This window comes from Martes martes (assembly GCF_963455335.1).
Source record: "Martes martes genome assembly, chromosome: 1".
NCBI classification, from domain to species: Eukaryota; Metazoa; Chordata; class Mammalia; order Carnivora; family Mustelidae; genus Martes; species Martes martes.
This window is the reverse complement of record NC_137888.1, coordinates 216295110-216315583: the sequence shown is the minus strand read 5'-3', so window position 1 is coordinate 216315583 and position 20474 is coordinate 216295110. Positions and strand designations below refer to the sequence as shown.

At 65.3% G+C, this 20474-nt stretch overlaps 1 protein-coding gene across 1 annotated transcript; it reads right to left on the bottom strand.

Moving 5' to 3' along the window:
• Positions 1–653: 653 nt before the first annotated feature.
• Positions 654–11638, bottom strand: KLF16 (KLF transcription factor 16; the record flags this gene model as incomplete). The annotated part of the gene is made up of 2 exons (XM_080812554.1): positions 654–2930; positions 11176–11638. 2 exons carry the CDS (start codon positions 11636–11638, stop codon positions 2629–2631), a joined length of 765 nt encoding a protein of 254 aa, XP_080668680.1. The 3' UTR covers positions 654–2628.
• Positions 11639–20474: the final 8836 nt, after the last annotated feature.

Genomic DNA, 20474 nt, shown 5'->3' with positions numbered 1-20474 from the left:
CAGGGCTCGGCGGGAGCCGGCGGCGCAATGCCAGGAACGGCCACCAGAGGGCGGGGCCTTCGCCTTCCCGGGGCGGACTCCGGGAAGGCCTTGGCGAGGGTCTGCGCGCCCCCGCCGGAGCCACACCCGCCCTCGGGGCCCTGCAGACCGCGGGGATCTGGGCGTCTATTCCCTGGGAAAGGGGTGCACGACCTTCATCAGCTTCCCGGGGCTCCCGGGGCCGCTGAGGCCTCCTCCCCAAGGGGCTCCCCGGCCCCGTGCCCTCCCATCCGGAGCGGGCGGGCGGCAGCCGTGCGCTACGTGAGCAGACCCGCCGGGCGCGCGGCACGGTGGGCGGTGGAGGCAGCGGGGTCCGGGGACCCTCTCGGGACCAGCGCTGTCACGCCCCCCTGCAGCGCCACGGGCAGGGGCTCCCCCAGCTCCCGGAGCCGGAAAGGGGCGGGCGCTGGGCGCCCCCGGGCGCCGAGTCACCGCGCCTCTGTTGCCGGGTAACGGAGCGGGAAGGAGGGGGGCGCAGCCGCGCGACGCGTGGGGGATGCGGGGCAGCGGCCCCCTCCCCAGGCCTTAGGGAGCGTTATCTCGTGTCCCAGCCAGTGGGGTCTTTCCAGGAAGGCCAGGGGTGGGAAAAACCACACGGGCACAAGAGTCGGGTTTAAAAAAGGGCTTGTTTAATTAAATACAAGGAAGAGGCCAGGCAGGACAGGGGAAGGGGGGGCGCCCCCTGAAAGCACAAGTCCCTGGGGGGCCCTTCCCCCTTTCCCCCCTTGAGATGCCACAGCTAAGTGGCTGGAACCAGGTCCCAGTGACCTCCAGCTCCTTGGGGGAGGAGGGGCACAGGTCTCTCCAGGCCCTTGGACACTGGACAGGGACCAGGGATGAGTCCCCGGCTTCCCGGGCCCTCAGACCTCCTGTGGGGAGGCACCAGCCAGGGACGGGACAACCAAGAGAATGTCCATAAAGACACAGGGGAAAATGGGACCCCAGCCTGCCCCCACAGACTAAGGCATCTCACCAACACTGCTAGAGAGGAGGGTTTAGGGTACAGACGGACCAGCCTGGCAAGGATCCGCCCAGAAACCGGGCAAGACGACCCTTCCCAGTGCAGCTCCAAAAGGGCTTCCCTGGCCTCCTCCCCAGGACCCCCAGCACCCATCCCTGGATCCTGCCAGGCCGGGTCTGGTCCACACCAACGCCATCCAAACCCCCAGCCCCCAAAGGGGAGACAGAAAGGTTCTGGAACACACGCAGGTGCCACAAACCTCCTGCAGCCAACAGTGGGACGCAGGTCCTTTCAGGGTCTTGGGACAGGGAGCCTGGGTGCTCTCCCATTGTAGGGTGGGGGTCCTCAGTCCCTGTCCAAAATGAAACCCAACCCAGGCTGTGGTGGGAATGCGCCAGGAGAGGACACAGCACTTACCCCTCCCTACCCTAAGTTCAGATCTGGCAGACCTTCCCCCCAACACCCGCCCCCCCCAGGACAGCGGACCACCCACGGGGCCCAGGTCAGGAAAGGGATTGGTGCCTGAAAAAATATTCTACCCGGTCCAAAAAACGAGCTATCCCATGGGGTGCGGGGGTCAGCCCTCATGCTTCCCGCCCTCACAGGCGGGCCCCCAGCCTCTGGTCCAGAGGCCACGGGACTGGGGCTACCCGCCAGGAAGAAGGGCCAGTGGCAGGACGGGGCCGGCCCCCACACGGCCACCTGCAGGGAACGGGGGCTTTATGCTCGATGCTGTCGTGGTCCCGAACAGGAGGGACTGACTGATTGTCACACCATGCCGTGGAAGGCCAAAGTCGGGGACTGGACTCCGACAGGAGCAGTCCTCACTCACACGCGCACACGCCCACCCGGAGGGGGGCAGCTCCCCGCCCCCCTCCTTCCCACCTGCAGAGACAGAGGAAAATAAATAAGGAGGCATTTGCCCCAGCCGCAGCCGTGTTACGCCCTCCCCTCCAAGTGAGTCAAATGCTCTTTGGAAGAACCCGTTTCTCTCCCTCCCCACCCCAGTCTTAGGAGCAAATCCTGGATCCTACTGCCTCCCCCCCTCCCCCCGCCCCCACTGCCGGGGAGCTGGGTGGCAGGGCAGAACCTGTGGACACCTGAGATTGAGTACCCGGATGGGGGCGGCTGGGGCCACGCCCCAATTCCCTGAACATCTCCAATGGCTTTCAGAGGGGTGAGGGGCCCCGGGCGCGGTGGGGGCAGGGGTGCCGCGGTGACCCCCGGTTCATCTAAGGCTCTTTGCACACGTCATCCCAACCTGGAGAGGGGGGCTGGGGAGGGCAGGGTCCGAGCACCGGTCAGGTGCACCTTTCCTGGGCCGCTCACCAACCCTCCCCCCCCCCCAGCTCCCCCTCTCCAAAGCAGGGAGGTGGCGATGGGGGGAGGGGAGCGCCTGCTGGCGGCCCACCAGGGGTTCCTGTGTAACACGTGGGAAGAGAGTTATCCGACATGGCTATTTACAGACGCGGGCCCCAGCCGCTCCCGAGGACCACCCCCACCCCGGCCGGCGTCGGGGACGCTGGCTGTCGGTCCGTGGCCCGCCCCTGGCTGCGGACGGCAGGCGTTTTGCTGGTGCTCCGTGCCCAGGCCCAGCAGGGGTGCGGCAGGGCGGGCTGGAGAGGGCCCTACAGGCCGGAGGGGGCCGGGCTGGGCGCGGGGCTGGGCGCGGGGCTGCCGGCCAGGCTGCAGGGCAGCGAGTCGCTGGGCGAGGTGCTGCGGGCGCCCGGGCGCCGGAGCAGTTCCGGGCGGAAGCCGGGGTGGCGGCGCGCGTGCTTGGTCAGGTGGTCGCTGCGGGTGAAGCGCTTGGAGCAGAGCGGGCAGGGGAAGCGCTTCTCGCCGGTGTGCGTCCGGTGGTGGCGGGCCAGCTCGTCGGAGCGCGCGAACTTCTTGTCGCAGCCCGGCCAGTCGCAGGCAAAGGGGCGTTCGCCTGGGCAGAGGGGGCAGAGGACAGACGGCGGCGGTCAGCGCGGGGGTGGGGGCGGGGGGACGCCGCGGGCGGGGTCCGGGCCGTGTGGCTCCCCAACCCCCGCCGCAGCCGCCCGCGCGTTCTGGAGGCTGGACTCGGGGGCGACGTAAAGAAACCCCCCCCCATTTCACGAAGCCCCTAAGGAACTCTCCTGCCCTTTGCTCCCAGGACGCTGTAGTGATTCCACGAGCAGTTTCCGCGGAGGCCGAGCTCTGCCAGGCCCGCCCCACTCCCACCGCGCCGCCTGGGGACACTTCTGCGCCCGCCCCCAGGGCACGCGGGCTCGGCAGGGGCTGCTCCCTCCGCCAGTGGTTCCCGCCCCACCTCCGCTCTCCCGGGGGGCGTACCGGAGGCTCCCAGGTGCTCGCGACCCCCAGTAACCCTCTCCTTTTGAAAATGACCACTCGGGGCGCCAAGTCGGGGTGGGGATGGCGTCTGGGAGGATTCCCATGCCCTGCCCACCCACTGACCCTTGTGGCCTCTCAAGAGGTAGAGGGCCATGTGGAGGGACCGCAGGGCCACCTGCAGCAGCCCCAGAGCCCAGGGTGGGGAAGGGCACCAGGCCCTGGCAGAGAAGGCCCCTGGCAAGTCACAGCGCTGCCGGGAAGGGGAGGGCTTGGAGGCGGTGGCCACCGGCCTTACCCCGCCCCCGCGGAACCGACGGGGAGGGGAGGGGAGGGGAGGGGAGGCGAGGGGAGGGGAGGGGAGGCGAGGCGAGGGGAGGGGAGGCGAGGGGAGGGGAGGCGAGGGGAGGGGAGGCGAGGCGAGGGGAGGGGAGGCGAGGCGAGGGGAGGGGAGGCGAGGGGAGGCGAGGGGAGGGGAGGGGAGGGGAGGCGAGGGGCGGGCCGCCACCAGGCAACTTCCTCCGCAGACCCCTCCCACCTCCCAGGCTGGCCTCGCCCATCCTGCCCCGACCAGCCGCCGCCAGCCCCAAGCGCCTGTCGCCGCCCACCCCTCCTGTCTGGGGTGTAGCCCCCCATCGGTTCAGCCCGATCCCCAACGAGCGTTGTCAGCATCTCCCAACCCCACGGGGGAGTCCCCAGGGCCCCACCTTTAGATGGGGTCCCCCCTGGACCCCGCCATGCCCCAGGCCGAGGGGCCCTGAGGGACCCGGAGCTTGCGCCCCTGCGCCGGGTACCGGGAGGCCGGGCTCCCCAGCAGTTGTTTCGTTCAGGAGTTTTGGAGGGTGTGTGTGGTGCGGGTATGGACAGAATGTGGGCACGTGAGCCGTGGCGCCCACACCCCTGTGTGACACCCTTTGTGGCACTGGATGGAGCTCCAGGTGCAAAGGCAGAGGGCTGGACTCCGGCGGCCACGGCGGGGTCAGGCCCACGCTGAGCACTGTGGTGATTCACTCAGGGAACACACCAGAAGGGGGTGCCTGGCCGGGGGTCGGAGAAAGGCCCCCAAACAGGGCAGATGGTGGCCGAAGGCAGAGGAAACCGGGAGCGGGCGGGAAGGACAACGGGACAGGCGCGCGGCTGTGGGGAGAGCAGGGCCTGGATCCTCAGCGTGTGCCGGGGACGTCCCAGCTCTGAAAACGAAGGGACTGTCCTTAGGTGAGGGGCTGGGAGGAGGCAGGAGACAGGACAGGCAGGGAGGGTTCCCTTGCCACCACCCATGGCCCAGGGGAGAATGAAACCCTCCCCTCCCCCACCCCTTCTTCCAGGCCGCCCCCAAGACCAAAGGAGGCAGCGGGGTCCAGCAAGTCCCCTGTGAAGATTTGTGGGTTTCTCCCAGCAGCGGGAGGGGCGCCCCAGAAGGCGGTGAATCCAGGTGTGCTAGTCACCTACGCCAGGGAAAGAGGGGGCGTTACACATCTGTACCCAAGACCTCGTGGACTGCAAACCTCTGGGGCCGCACCCCTCCCCAGGAGGGTCCCAAAGGCAGGGGGAGGGACCTCCGCAGGGCCATCCTCTACAGAACCAGGGAGCTCAAAACAGCCCGGGAAAGGACCCCGGCCCCACCCGGATGGTGGAGTGCTGGGACCGGACAGTCCCCCAGGGCTGCAGTCTGCGGGAGCGGAGTCCGGTTTCGGGGGCGGGGCTGCTGGCTCTAGGCCAGTCCTGGTGGCCGGGGGAGCCCCCTCCGAGGGCCCTGCAGGCCTGTCGCCATCTTGCCGAGCGCAGGCGGGGGAAAGCAGAAGGGAAGGGGGGGCCATCCCGCTGCTGGCGCGCCCCGCAGTTGGCTCACTTCCCCATTTCGGGCGGGCGGCGGGACTGGCACCCGCCTCCCCGCAGCCCCACTTTGCAAGGAGCAGGTTGCAAGAGCCGCGCAAGAGGACGCGTGCAGCCGCCGGGAACACAGCTGCCGCACGTAGCTCGGAGCTCGGTGGCGGCAGGGACATCCGCAGCCCAGCCGGCCTCGCTCACGTGGTCCCCGCTCCCGCTCGGGCGAGGGCGAGGGCGGGGCGGGCGGCGGGGCTGGGGTCGACTCGCCGGCTGGACGCCTGCCAGCCCCGCCCCACGCCCAGTTGCTGGGGAGCTCACGTGCACACGTGGGTGGCGGGCACCGGTGCGCAGGCTTCCCGCCCCCACAACGTCGGGCGAATGCCTGCGAGATACCAGGCCCTGTCACCCTCCCACAGTCCACCAGCCAGGGCAGGGAGGGGGTGCGCTGAGGAGACTCAGAGCCAGCGGGGGCCGCAGGTGCCACTTCCCGCTGCCCCAGAGCAGACTGGAACCCGGGCTGGAGGAGATGCGGTGGGCGGAGCCCTGTGGACACGACCTTTTGACTTGGGCTGGGCTGGGGTGACCTGGGGACAGTTGGAGTCACCACAGTGCCATGCTGGCTCAGAAAAAATGGAGGCCAAGAGGTCCTGGAGACCTGATAAACGGGACCGAGAAGGTGGTACCGGAGCCAAGCAGCACCACTTGGCCTGCCTGGCCTTCCCGGCAGGGGCCAAGGACCCGACTCCTACAACTAACCTTCACCATGACCTCGTGAGGGCATCCCTCGGGTAGGGAGGGAGCTGTGTCCGGCAGCTGACCCTTGCACAAATACCCACCTACCCAGCACACGCAGGGGGGATGGGCCAGGTGAGAGAGAATTTCCGGAGAGCTCCAGAGGGCTGGGGCTGCAGCAGGGAGCGCGCCAGGGGCTTCCTGAAGCCCCCCCCCCGGGATTCCAGAAAGGACCCAAAGAACAGTTGTGGAGGTGCAGCAGAAGGGGGGAGCTGATGGGGAGGTCTGGAGAGCAGGGCCTGGGGTCTGCCTCCAGCAAGCTCCTAGGACAGCTGTACAGAGTCCCCCTACATAATCTCCTCACCCAACGTGGGGCACGAACTCAAACCCTGAGATCAAAGTCACATGCCCCAGTGAGCAGCCGGCCAGGCGCCCCCGGGCCCTGCCCCCCAAACACAAGGCTTACCACCTACCCACCCCCACATCCCCACTCCTCCTGTAGGGTTCCCCTTTCAATAGCTGTGTTGTTGCCACCAAAGGCGGAGACAGGCCATCTCCATTCCTGGCCTGCTGGGTAACTGGCAGGAAATCCCATCAGTAACCCCTTCAGAATATCTCCAGACCCCACACTGGCTGTACACCCAGCTCTTGCCTGGACTGGTGCAGTCACCTATCAGCTTGGGGCTGAGCCACCTAGTCTGTGCTCTGCCCTTCAACTCCCAGAACTACTCCCTGACCCAAGATCAACGCCGAAAGGGTTTACCTTGACCCCTCACCCTCCCTCGACTTCTATGTTCTGGCTGCCTAGACTCTCTCTTCTATCCCTCTGCCCCTTCTCTGTGTACCATCACACCTAAGATCAGCCTCTCCTTACCCCACAGGTGCACTCCACTGTCCCCTTTCTCGGCTTCTCTGTCCTTGTGCTTAGCATCTCCCAGGTGTGTGACCTGCCCCTTCACCTGACTGCCAAGTGGAGGGCACAGGCCTGGCCCACCGTGGGCACTCCATGCATCTGTGTGGAGCCTCGGGGGCCAGAGGGCCAAGCTCGGGCTGCAGCAGCAGCTGACAGGGTGTTCACCATCTTGTCCACCCCCCACACCCCCAACCGAGGCCCTACGGCTACTGCAGCCCCTCACGCCTCCTTCCTCCCTGCAGACCCCCACTGCACGGCTCGCTTCCCACCCAGACGGGCCTCTTTGGCCCAGGGGGCTCCTTGTGCCTGGGGGGTGAGCAGTAACAGCTCGCACAGCCCCCCCCCAGCATGTGTGGTCGGGAGACCCACTGTTCTGGGACGGCACTGGGCGAAGGTTCGAGTCAGGGCGGCCCCCTCCGGAGGGAGGCCGGCTCCTCACACTGGTATCACGTACCAGCTCCCGGGCCATCTGGGCGACCTTTATCAGGGAGCCTGGGTGGGGGGTGGTTATCGGCCCTGCAATGTTGGGGGCCCTCCCCCACCCCCCAGTTCCAGCTGCTCTCTGCGTGTGCGGAGGAGGGAGCTAGGGGGAGCTCCCCGGCGGCCAGTCTCCCGAGCCCCACCTGTCCTCAAAGGCACCCTGCCCAGGGGAGGTGGGTAGCGGGGGTAGGGTCTGCTGTCCACTCGGACCCTGGAGGATGGTGGCTACTTCCCCTCTGGGTCTCAGTGTCCCCATCTGCCTCTCCCCCGGGGGCCTCTTCGGCCAAGAATACCACCACCCCCACCCTGCCCCCTCCTTGGGCTACTCAGAAAAACTAGGGTTCACCCCGACCACCTCTGGCTCTCCGCGTCCAGGGGCTTCTCACCTGCACCCAGTCTGTGGGCTGGCCCACCCCTCTGGCTCCCAGGCGGGCAAGCTGCCCTCCTCAACCCCTCTCCGGGACCCTAATCCCAGCTCCCAGCTCCGTAAACGGATTTTCCTCTGCAAAGCCGGGCCTGCCTTCCTGCCCACCCTCCACCCCCTGCCCTTGGGATTAACCCTTCACCTGCCCTGACCCTCCCCACCTCACACCTCCGCCTCATCCTCCCAACTCCTGCCCCAGGGCCCCTGTCCCCACGCCCTGCAGCCAGGCGACATCCTGCTCCTGGGACACACCCCTTTCTGCCCCACAGGACCCCAAGGTATCGGCAGAGAGACCTCTTCCTTCGTGGCTGTGGCTATCACCCCCCTCCCCAAGGGTCCAGGGTGTCAGGGCACAGGGACTGGGAGGGCCCCACAGAACCGCATGTGCTCGACGTTCACCTACCATTCCTGACTTGAGACGGGGTTTTAGAGTAAAACAGTGGGTCCCACCTGGGAGTGACCCTGCAACCACCCCAGGGGACACGAGTTTCTCGCATCGAGTGGGTGCGGCCAGGGATCCTGCTGAGACCCCCCCAGGGTGCCCTGGACAACCACGGAGAGTGGTGTCCGCGGTGCCCTGGGGATCCAACCTTGGCCTAGAAGCTCCACTCCCGGGTCTGAGCTCCCTCTTGCTGGGGGGGGAGACTGACAGTCCAGCAGGAGCAGAGCTCGAGCCCACTTGGAACCGGGGACTCTGGGGCAGGCGAACAGTCCGGATATGGAGGTTGGGAGAGCAGGGAGTAGACAGCCAGCCTCTCCTCCCGCCCCCGCCCCATCGCTCCTCTCACTCTCCGTATCCATAGCAACGGCGTCAACTTCTCTTGAAGCTTCCAAAGTCCTTCCCCACCCCGCGTAGGAGAGCTCGATGCCGGGGCTGCAGGCCAGACCTAGGGGACCACAGGCCAACCCTGCCTCTATTGCTGGGTGGCCCTCCCCGGCCTCCCCACCTCCTGTGCCAAGCGGAGCAGGGACACTGGACTCTGGCCAGGCTCCTGCCCGGGCCCTCAGTCTGCTCCTCTGTGGAATGGGGCTGGACCGGGACTGGGATTCTCCTTACAGAGAGAAAGAGTGATCCTCAGGCAAGGCGGGGAGGGCGGGCTTCTCTCCCGGGGGATGGCCCCCCGCTGACTTCTAGTTACCGTCCCATGGGTCCCCAGGCCCACTCTCGGCCACAGGCAACACCAAGCTAGCCTGGGGACACCCAGGGCCAGCATGACTTCCCCTCCCCCAACCCAGCCATAACAGCAGCGCCCCCCTCTACTAGGAGCCAAAAAAGCTAACAGGCCCTTACGCAACCACGAAGCCAGGGTTCTTGGGGCGGGGGACGACTCCCTGAATGAGCCGTCTCGGGCACACAGGTGTCGGAAACCCGCGGGAACCAGTACAGCAAGGGTCCCGGAGTCAGGCTTTCCCAACCTCAGAAGCAGACAGTGTGCCCAGGAGCTGTGCCCTCTGGGCTCCCACGCCGCGTTACAAGGAGGACTCTGAGACAGGACCGCTCCGTGGCGGCTAAGGACCCATGAGGGACGGCGCCCTGCCCGCCCCCCACCCACGACTCACCCCCTCCACTGGGACACTCCCCCACCCCAGCTGGGCCTCGCGAACTTAAAATTCTCATTTAAAACGAGGATAGCAATACTGACATCCTGGCCCAGCAAGGAGTCCCCCGACTTAGAGGCGACCACCACTGCTTGGGGCCTCTGAGCCTCTGGTCGAAGGACTCCAGGCCGTTCTGAAGTTGTCTCTTGGGACCTGTGCTGGGAGGTGACCTGGCCACTGCCTCCCACTGACCCAGAAGTTGGACAGGACCCAGAAAAGAAAATAAATCAAATCAGTACCCTGGGTGGGGGGGAGGGGGTTCCAAAAGGCTCTCGGCGCCTCACCATCCAACGACGGGACAGGGGTAGGAGCGCAAGAGCGGGAGAAACGGGGTCCCTCTCCGGACAGTCTCTCCACGCCAGCACCCCAGCTGCCCAGACAGGCCAACTCACTTAGGATGAGCCAGGACCCTCCTCAGACCCCAGCTCCACACCCAGAGAGGAATGTCCCCTCTGGTCCCCAGAGAGGCATCTCTCCATCTTCAGGGACCCCCAGACCTCACTGCCTCAATGTGTGTGTAACACCCAGCAGCTGCTGGAGAAGTGGGGTGGCTCCAGGAGGAAATGCAGACCCCGCCTGGCGCACAGTGGCCCCGGTATCCTGTCCTGTGCTCACAAGCGGGGCAGAGCCTCCAGGTCCCCGTGGGCAGGGATGGGGACTGTGGGGGAGACGGGGAGCGCCAAAGGCAGGGAGGAGGGCACCGGGCATCTGAGGTCCCGCAAGGAGTCGGGGGCTGCCCGCACCCTAGCCCCACCACACCACAGGGCCAGCCCTGCTTTCCCGCACCCTCTCCACAAAGGGAGTGTGTCCACAGCGCCCCGGCTGCACCAGACCCCCCCAGAGACCCTGAGAAGGCGGAATTCCACGTGCCCTTTACACACGCGAAAACACTGAACCCCAGGATAGGCCATGGGCTAGAAAGAGGCAGAGCCGGAATCCGAGTGCATGCTCACACCAGCACCCAGATGCCCCCCCTTCCCCGAGGGCAGGAGGACCCCCCTCAATACTCAAGCCCAGGCCAGCTTCCAACACCCACCTTCCCCGACCCCCAACCCAAACTCCCAGCTTGGACAAAAGCATTCTCGGGGTGGAGAGTGGGGTACCCCAGGGGCACAAGAGAGAGGGTGAAAGGGTGATGACTGTGACCCTCCCTCAGATTCCCCGAGCTGTCCCCTCACCCTCAGCTGGGAAACGAGAGGTGACAAGTGTCACTGACCCCTCACCCCATCCCTGCCACCTAACGCGTGAGGACCTGACACCCTCGAGGGTCCCCCTCTTAAATCCACCCCCCACTCCCGCATCCAGACTCAGGCCTCAACCCCGCGCTCTCAGCAAACCCCTCCGCCTTATTAAAACTCACGGGGGGGGAACGTGCGGGGCGCCCCCCCACTCCGACCCCCACGCCAGCTGCTCTGCTGCCCTCTGGGCTGATTCGTCGCTGCCACCTCCCTCTCTACAGATAGGGAAACTGAGGCAAAGAACGGGAAGACAGGACAGTCAGAGCGGCGTGCTCCAGACACGGCATCCACTCCCCAGACGCGAACGCGACAGGAAATAGAGAGAAACCGGGCCGACGGGGGAGGGGACGGTCCGGGAGCCCCGATTCCGCCCACGGACCCCGTCGCGCCGCGCGCCCCGCGAGCCCCTGCAGCGGCCACGCTCTCGCCCGCCAACCGCGCGCCGCCCGACCGCGTGGCCGCCACGCCCCCTGCGCGCGCCCCACCCACCGAGGCCCCGCCCTCCCGGCCGGCGCGGCGGCGGCGGCGGCGGCGGCGGCGGCCCGGGCGCGCCCCCCTCCCCGCCCCCCACGCGCCACGCAGTTTTGGGGTCCCGGAGGGGGAAGGGGCGCAGGAGACCGCGCGCGCGGGCCAGGAGGACGGGGCTCACCTGTGTGCGTCCGCAGGTGCGACTTGAGGTGTGAGGACTTGTAGTACGCCTTGGCGCAGCCTGGGAAGGGACAGCGGTGGCTCTTGGCGGCGGCAGGCGCGGCGCCGGGGGCGCGGCCAGAGGACGGGGACGAGGCGGCCGAGGAGGAGGAGGCGGGCGAGGCGCCCCCCGGGGCGGCGCCGGGCCCGCTGCGCAGGTCGGCCAGGATGCTGGCGGCCAGCAGGTGGGGCGCGGCGGCGGCGGCGGCGGCGGCGGGGCCCGGGCCGGAGGCGGCGGGGGGCGGCGGTGGCGGGCTCGGGGGCCCGGGCGGGGCGGCCTCGCGGCGCGGCGCGCGCACCTCCAAGCCAGCGGCGGGGCCCGCGCCCTCGGGGCCCGGCCGCCCGCGGTGCACCACGGCGCCCGAGGAGATGGCCATGAGCACGTCGGCAGCGAAGTAATCCACGCACGCCACGGCCGCCGACATGCCGGGCAAGGGCGCGCGGCGCGGGCCGAGCGGGCTGAAAGGAGGCGGCGGGAGCGGTGCCCGTCCGGCCGGCGGCGGCTGCTCGAGTGCGGGAGGCGGAGGAGGAGGAGGAGGAGGCGGAGGCCGGCGCGCGCCGCCGCCGCCGCCGCCCGCGCTCGGCCCGCCCCGCCCCGCCTGACGCGCCCTGACGCACCGGAGCCCGCGGGGGTGGCCGCGGCCCGCCCCGCCCGGAGGACGCCCCCTCGGGGCGCGCGGCCACGCCCCCCGCCCGGCGCGCCCTCCACCGCCCTGCCCGCCGCGCGCGGCCGCCGGGGGCGGGGTTGGGGCCGCAGGAGCCGCCCCCGGCGCGCCCACCCCGACCCCGGAGCTCGGCTCCGGCGGCTTCCCGAAGCGCGCCCTCCCCACGCGGGCCCCCCAGCCCGAGACCCCGGCTCCGGTCCCTGCGGCGCGCGCCCCCTTGCCCTTCTCGGAGTTCCCCCGCCTCACCTCGCCAAGCTCCGCCCTTCCCCGGTACGATCCTCCCTCGCGGGAGCGCCCCGCCCCATCTGGGCACGCCCCTCCCTCCCTCCCCGGGCGGCCCCACCCCCGCCCGGCGCAGCCCGCCCTCCTCGGCGCGCGCCCCGCCCCCTCGCGGGCGCGCCCACCCCACGCCGGGGCGCGCGGCCGGCGGGAGCCCTCCCCTCCCCCGGACGCTTCCACCCTGGCCCCGGGCGCGCCCCCGTTCTCGGTGGGGGAGGGCTCCGCTCCCCACGTGGCCCGGTGGGAGTGCGGAAGCGGCCAGCCCCGCCCCCCGGCCACGTGCGCGACCCTTCCCCCTCTCCTTTACCCTGACCTGGGCCCTGCTGGACTGCGCTTCCCTCCGTCGCCTCGCGTTTCCCGGAGCCCCGTGGCCGGGCACGGGACGAGTGGGGCGCCCCGCCCAGCCGGGTCCGGCGAACCGGCATTCGTTTCTCCTCCTGCGCCCCCCTCGGGAGTCACTTGTGCGCACCCCACGAGGGGTGGGAAGGGCTGATGTGGGCTGGCGGAGGATCGGGGTCTGGGGGTCGGGAAGGGGAGCCCGGTGGGGTTGCAAAGAGCTGGGCGCGGCAGAGCGTCGGGCCCTGCCGATACACGGGGCTGGAACATCGCTCCGCGCCGCTGGGCGGGGATCCTTGGGATTGGGGCCGGGAAAAGTGGGGCCTGTGGAAGCCCTGAGGACGTCCGGGCCAGGTCGTTCAGTGGGGAGGGCGCCGATGGCCGGGGTCAGCCAAGCCGGCAGTCCGAGGCCGGGGTCACTCGGAAGTGGGACAACAGGGTGGCCCTCTCCGCGGCGACCACGGCCCCGCCCCTTCCTAGGCTGGCTATGGGGGCCCAGCGATGGCCAGAGCGGCCTCCGGGGGGCACAGCTGCTGCTGCGTGCGTGTGGGCAGCGGCCCGGACCCTGGCCCCGTCCTCGACTCTCTCTTCATTCTGCCACCTCGCTGGCGACTGTCGGCTCGCGTCCGGGCCCCCCACCCCCACCCTGCACGTGGCTGTATGGGGAGAGCCGGAGACAGTGTTGACTGAAGGCTGCCCAGGCGAAGGAGGGCCCTTTGACGGGCGGAGGACCATCCAGGGGGGCACTTGGCGAGCACTGCAGTCATCATTCCCATGGGCCGGGCACCCCCGTGCCTTTGAAGGTCTAGGTGAGCCGCCTGGGCCAGTCTACAGTCCCCCCCCCCCCACCTCCACTGCCCAGTCATATGGAAGAAGCTCTCCCAAGTTCAGACAAGGCAGGCAGCCCCTGGAGGCTACCCCTGACCCCAGCTGACACCAGGCAGGAGGCAAGCAGCTGGACAAGAAAGAGACCAGAACCCATTTGTTGCTTCCAGGAATGTTTATTGTGCCCAGAGGAGCGCCCAGCAACTTGCCCTCAAAGAGCTCAAGGTCTACGGCAGGGCGGCTGGGAGTCAGGAAAAGGCATAGGTTGGTAGGCACAGGATGGCCCAGTGGAGGAAGGGTGGGTGGGGGGATGCGTGCCACGGGCAGCCACACTGGGGCCTCCAGCAGACATGGCAGGGGGCAGCACTCAGGGCCACTGCAGGGACCTGGGGCGACAAGGTCGTGCCTTCTTCCCACAGGCAGAGGCTGTGAGCAGACAGGTCAGGGCTGCCGTCCCGGCAGTCCCCAGCAGGCTGCGTGGCCCCACACAAGACATGCCTCCCAGCGGGCCCGTGGGCTTTGTCTGGGGCCACGCTGGCCACTCTGCAGGCAGGAGTCCCCGGACCGGGGCCTGTGTTCCACCCACAGGCCGTGTGTGCCCACACCCCGAGCAGCCAGTGTGTGCACAAGCCCCAGTGCCCAATGATCCCCACTGCACTCAGACTCCACACTCACCTCTGCTTTTTGTTACACGAAGACCCTTCGAGTTGTCGCCCCCATTTCACAGATGAGGAAATCAGGAGTGGCAGAGGCCAGAGACCCGGGCAAAGCTGAGACAGCACAGGGTTTGGGGGAAGTACGGAGACGGTCCGAGCACTCATGGCAGCCAGTCCCTCCACCCTTCCCGTCTCTACCCTGCTCTGATGGCACTCACGGGGTCAGGAGGGCGCACTGGCTGCTAGACCAGGGCAGGGCAGGGGAGGCCACTGGCCCTGGAGGGGAGGCAGGCCTGGGGGCACAGGTGAGCAGAGAGTTAATAACTAGCGGAGGCCTGCGCAGCAGGGATGCCCCAGGCCCTTATACCCACCAGGAAGATGCCCCAAACAGGTCAGGCTCAGAACCAAGGCTGCTGTGTGTGTGTGTGTGCGCGCGCACGCACATATATACGTGCGTATACACATGCTGGGACGGCCCTATCTTTTTTAAGACAGTAAAGACTTTACGTTTGTTTTTAATAATTTTAATAATAGGGCGCCTGGGTGGCTCAGTGGGTTGAGCCTCTGCCTGCGGCTCAGTCATGATCTCAGGGTCCTGGGATCGAGCCCCGCATCGGGCTCTCTGCTCAGCGGGGAGCCTGCTTCCTCCTCTCTCTCTGTCTGCCTCTCTGCCTGCTTGTGATCTCTCAAATAAATAAATCTTTAAAATTTTTTTTTCAAATATTTTATTTATTTATTTGACAGAGAGAGACACAGCTAGAGAGGGAACACAAGGAGGGGGAGTGGGAGAGGGAGAAGCTGGCCCCCTCGCCGAGCAGGGAGCCCGATGCAGGGCTTGATCCCAGGATGCTGGGATCATGACCTGAGCCGGAGTCAGAGGCTTAACCCACTGAGCCACCCAGGTGCCCGAAAAATTATTTTCTAAATAAATCCCCCTTCAAGTGTAGCCTGGACTCAGAGACTCCTTTCCAAAGAACAGAGCAGGGAAGGGGAGGGCGGTAATCTGACTGCGGGGAGGCCCGGCAGCGCGCACCTCAGCCTAGTGGTCAGATCAAGGTCAACCTCAGAGGGACGTCTGTGGAGCATCAGGGACCCTTCAGAGGAGATGACAAGACACAACTCTACTCTTGACTCTCTCTCAACTCTGTGTTCTTCCCCAAAACCCATAACCCTCAGCCCAGATTAGAGGACTTCTTAGAAAATACCTGAGCAGTCCCCAAACTGTCAAGCTTGTGAAAATCAAGGTCTCCCATCCAAGTACTAACCAGGTCCGACCCTGCTTAGCTTCCGAGATCAGACGAGATCGGGCGCGTTCAGGGTGGTATGGCCGTAGACTCGTGAAAATCAAGGTACAACTGAAGTGGTGTCCTAGATTTTGAGAGAGTCAGGAGGCACGACGGGTACACAGCTGCTGGACAGAGAAGGACCCTAGTGGAAGAGCCCAGGAGGTCGGACGAAGTCTGGAGGGCAGCTGATGGGAGCGCACACAAGTGAATTTCTTGCTTCTGACAAAATAGCAACACAGGGGGCACGGGGTGGAGGGTACGTGGGACTCTATACTGGCTTTTCTGTAGACCCCAAAGTACTCCAAGATGAAAATTTTAATTTTTTTTGAAGACATCTCTGTGCCCCAAAGGGGCTCGAACTCACAACCCTGAGATCAAGAGTCGCGGGCTCCATCGACTGAGCCGGCCCGGTGCCCGCAAGATGGAGGTTTTAAAACAAACACGAAGAAGGGTGCCTGGGGGCTCAGTGGGTTAAGCGTCCGACTCTTGTTCTCAGCTCAAGACTGGATCTCAGGATCATGAGTTCAAGCCCCATGTAGGGCTCCACGCTGGGTGGGGAGCCTGGTTAAAAATAAAATAAATGCGGACACCCAGGTGGCTCGGTCGGTTAAGCGTCTGCCTTCAGCTCGGGTCGCCATCCCAGGGTGCTTGGACCGAGCCCTGCGTCCGGCTCCCTGCTCGGTGGGGACCCTGCTTCCCCCTCTCTCTCTGCCTGCCTCTCTGTCCCCTTGTGATCTCTGTCTTTCTCTGTCAAATAAAGAAAGAAAATCCTTGAAAACAAAGAAGCAAGCAAACAGAAGAGGGAACCCAGGAGTCCTGTTCAGTAACGGGATTAGCAGACTCCCTTGGAGGCAGCACGGAGTTTGCCCTCCCTCGCTTGTCAAACTGTAGATGTGGTGCCTTTGACCCACCAATGCCACTCCTGAAAAGGTACCCCGAAATAGCCCCAGTCCGTCTGTGTATCGCCGTGTGCTTTCCAACGCGGGCCAACAAGGAACCCCAGCACGGTGGTTTGCTAGGTCAGGAGGCCGCGTGGGAGGACCGGGGTGCAGAGCCTCCCGCAGGCCCCCACTGCCCTGGTCTCCACCCGCCCTGCCGAGGGAGAGGAAGACCCTTCTTCCAGATGGTCGTCTCTCGCCCGGGGCAGGCGGCGCTCCACTGGGCCCGGTGGTCGCCATATGGAGGGCCCTGGCTCAGCCCCTCTGAGCCGAGTGAGGGCAGCCAGGCCCTGACCCCCCAGGTCTCACCAGCATGGGTTCTGCACAGGTGGCTCTGGTCTGTGTGTGGCCTGGTGCCAGGCACGGGGGTCCGGCAGCGCGGAGCTCGCTGTCCAGCAGGGGCACCCCCGTGTCCAGAGGCTATCCGAGCCCCAGGGGAGCCCAGGGCCTAAGCCTGGCTGGGGTGCCAGGACTTCTTCTCTGGAAGCAACTTGGCCAGAGCCATTTCCCTTGTAAGTGGGGACACTGGGGACAGCAACCCGGTGACCCAGGGTTGTCACGAACATCGACTGGGCTGGAGATAGGAGCTCTGAAATGGAAGGGAGGGGGACCCTGATGCCAGGTTGGCCCCCCTCCAAGGCAGTCCCGCAGCTCCCAGGCCGGTCCCGCACCCTGACCGGGACCCTGCCCCGTGGGAGCGCCCACCCCTTAGCTCAGGGTCCTCGGGGCCGGCGCCCAGCAGAGGCTCCACCTCACATCTGGGCCCTGCCGGGCAAGGGCTCCGCGCACAGCCGCGGCCACTGTGCTGGACGGAACAGAACCCGAACCCCGGCCTCTTCCAGAATCCGGGGGGCCCTGCGGCTCAGGTGGAGATGGCAGAGGCAGCAGAGCGGGTCCCACCGGCTCAGTCTACAGGGAGCTGGGACCCCAGACGGAAGGAGAGGAGGGTGGACGGCCTGGCCTTGGGTGCGGGGGACCCCATGCGAAGTCCAGTCTGGGCTCCGTGGCCCCAGGTGAGCGGCATCCTCACGGTCCCAGGCCTGACCCCCGGGGAGGGGCCCATGCCCAGCTGTGTCCCCGGGGCTCTCTGGGTACCGGGGCATGCCCAGACCACGGGAGCCGGGGGTCTAAGCTGTGGCAGGTCAGGAGTCACGGGGAGCCGGGGGGCGCCCTGCCCAGGGTGCAGGTGCTCGGGGGCCTGCTGGGCAGCAGGAGAACGCTGCTGCCGGGTGTGAACACATGTGTTGTGGAAAATCCACAAAATGGAGAACCGAAAGTTGGCCCTTCTCCCAGGCAGCCTGGCCCATGGGCCATACCAAGCAGAAAGGAAAGGGGGGGCGCATCCTGGAATGTACCACCGCTTCCCCCATCACTGCTGTGCATGGTCCGACCCCCACCCCAGAGGCTGAGGGTGAGCCCTGGGGGGGGGGGGCACTCCACCCAGAAAGAGGTGATCCTCGGGGCACAGGGCCTGGGGGCCAGATCAGCCTGATGAGCCCTTGGTCCACAGCAGCCTGCCTCAGTTTATCCCTTACATGCAATGGGCGGGCGCTACTGTCAGAGCAACCAACACTCAGTTTCAACCCAGGTGACCCCTGGCACTGTGACTATCCAAGGGCCGGGGAGGGGGACACGCAGTGACGCTTTCAGAATGCTTTCTGTCACTGAGTGTCATGAAGAACTACTATCACACAAAGTATGTCGGCATCCTCGGCTGTGGATTCTGACAGGACAATTTCCATCTGACTTCAACGAGGGGACACGGGGTCTTGGCACATTCAGTAAAGAAGACAGTGGTGTTCAGGTGAGGGGGGACAACGCAAGGGCTGGAAACAGACCCACTCGCACTCGGAGCCCAGCATGCGGTAAAGGACAGATTGTCGACAGGGGCAGGAGTGGCTTCTGTGGGAAACCGAGTCAGGGAAACCTATTTGGAAAAGCAGTTTGGGCTCCCACCACAGTCCTTCCCAGAAGCACTTTCCAAAATTAGCCAAAAATTTAAATATATATGTAAAAAAGAAACCATTACATTTCCAGAAAAACACATCAAATGTTTTATAATCTTTGAGTGGAGAATATTTCTGAGCATGACACAAAATACAGAAACCATACATGAAAACAAATAACAATGAATAATAATGATTTTAAATGCTTAGCAAAAATAATATGAATTTTTTAGAAATTGGAGGAAAAAGACACAGTTCAAGTCAAAAACAAATTATAGAATGGGGGAGAAACGATTTTAACAGGAAATGGGCTAATTTCCTTCATATGTAAAGTGCTCCCAGAAAACAATAACACCAACAACCCAATGGAAAAATGGTTGAGGAATATGAAATACAAACGGCTTTTACATATGTACACGTTAATAACAGATACAGACTTTCCCATTTTGAAGTGATTATATAAGTGGCAAAAAATAAATCGGACAAGGGGCACCTGGGTGGCTCAGTGGGTTAAGCCTCTGCCTTCCGCTCAGGTCATGATCCCAGGGTCCTGGGATCTAGCCCTGCATTGGGATCTCTGCTCAGCAGGGAGGCCTGTTTCCCCCTCTCTCTCTGCTGCCTCTCTGCCTGTTTGTGATCTCTGTCAAATAAATAAGTAAAATCTTTAAAAATAAATAAATAATTGGAGAAAACTATTGCTATGTTTCATTTCCCTTTGGGAAACACAAGTAAAGCTATAATGAAATACTATTTCACCCCAACCAGGTGTGCAAACGCAAGCATCAGGGATGGGCATTAGGCCCGTCCTTCCCCGGTGCTTGGTGGGAGGCAATCCCGTTTGGCCTGTTACAGAGACCGTGAGCACATTCAGAGACCTGTGAAAAGCTCTTTGGCCCAGCACCCCTGCCCTAAAGAACGTAGCGTCAGGCCGACCTGCAGAAACGTTCCGCTGAGATACAAAGACACTTGTACAAGCTTAATCAATCTAGCATTGCTTGTTACAAAAAGCCTAAAAAGAACTGAAATTTCTACCAAAAGGAAACAATAAATCCTAACACCATAGGGTGCCACAATTGAAACGAATGGCCCAGGACAGGGAGAGCAGCACCCCCCCCTCCTCATCTATGTTGGCCGAAAGGGTTACATGTAAAGGGAGAGAAGTTTTGCATCAACACATTAGATGTACACGGGCAGACGTTCTTCCTTGACGCATGAGAAAGTGCCCAGAATGGGGAGCCAGGCCCTGGTCAGGGGTTGGAGGGATGCCAAGTTTTCCCCCAACACCCTTCCAAACTCCCGAATTGTTTACTTTGTGTATCCAAGAACATTTCTGTTCCAATTCTAAACAAGTTGTTTCCAGCTTACTGGATTTGTGGAACTCCGGCTCCCGGGGCACCTGCCCTCGGATGGGGTCCAAGGGCAGCGGGGAGGGGTGGGGTGTGCTTCGGGGAAGAAACACTGTAGCAGCAGACAGAGAAAGTCAGGCCTGTTGAGAAACACTAGCCACGCCGGGGTCATCTGCACCAGGCCAGGACGCAGGGCATGTCAGCAACAACGACCGACCTCTGGCATGCAAAGGCCCTGTGGCGGGCAGGGCAGGTGAGACTTAGGCCCACGGGCAGTCTCTCCGGAGTGCGCATCTCGCGTCCAGTGCTGCTCCTTAGCGTCGGGTGGTATCAGAAACGGCCCTGAACGCCCGGCAAGCGGGGCCCGTGGGGCCCGGGAGGGACGGGGCACCAGCAGCCCGCGCCTCGGCCCCTCCCCAGGCAAGGGCACTCTGCGGCGTCGGAGAAGGGCGGGACGGGACCCCCGGCCCGGGGGCGCGCTGAGTCCAGACAGCAAGCCTCGAGGGAGGGGAGTCCTCGCGCGCGCCCCCGCCCCGTCACGGCGACAGGGCGACACGGACACGTGGCCAGCACGCAGGCCCCTGAGCACCCGGGCCCGAGTCCCCGCCGCGAGCCCGGCTCTGCGTCCACTCCGACGCCGACGTCCGCGCGGGCCCGCCCCACGGCAGCCCGTCCTGCGGGCGGGGAGGTCGGAGCGCGCAAAGGAGCGGGCGCCGGGAGGGCTGCGGGGTGCGAGCGGCGCCCACTTACCCCTCCTCCCGGGTCCCGCGGGCCGCCGCCGCCGCCGCCGCCGCCTCGGCGCGCGGTACCGCCACTTCCGCTTCCGCCCCGGCCGCGCCCCCACGACGCCATCCCCGCCCCCAGGACGAAGCACCGCCCCGCCCTTAAAGGGGCCGCGGAACCCAGGAGGCCTCGGACTGGGGAGGTGGAACGAACTCTGGGCCCCGCCACCGCCACGCGGGCTGAGTCGCCACGGACCGTTCT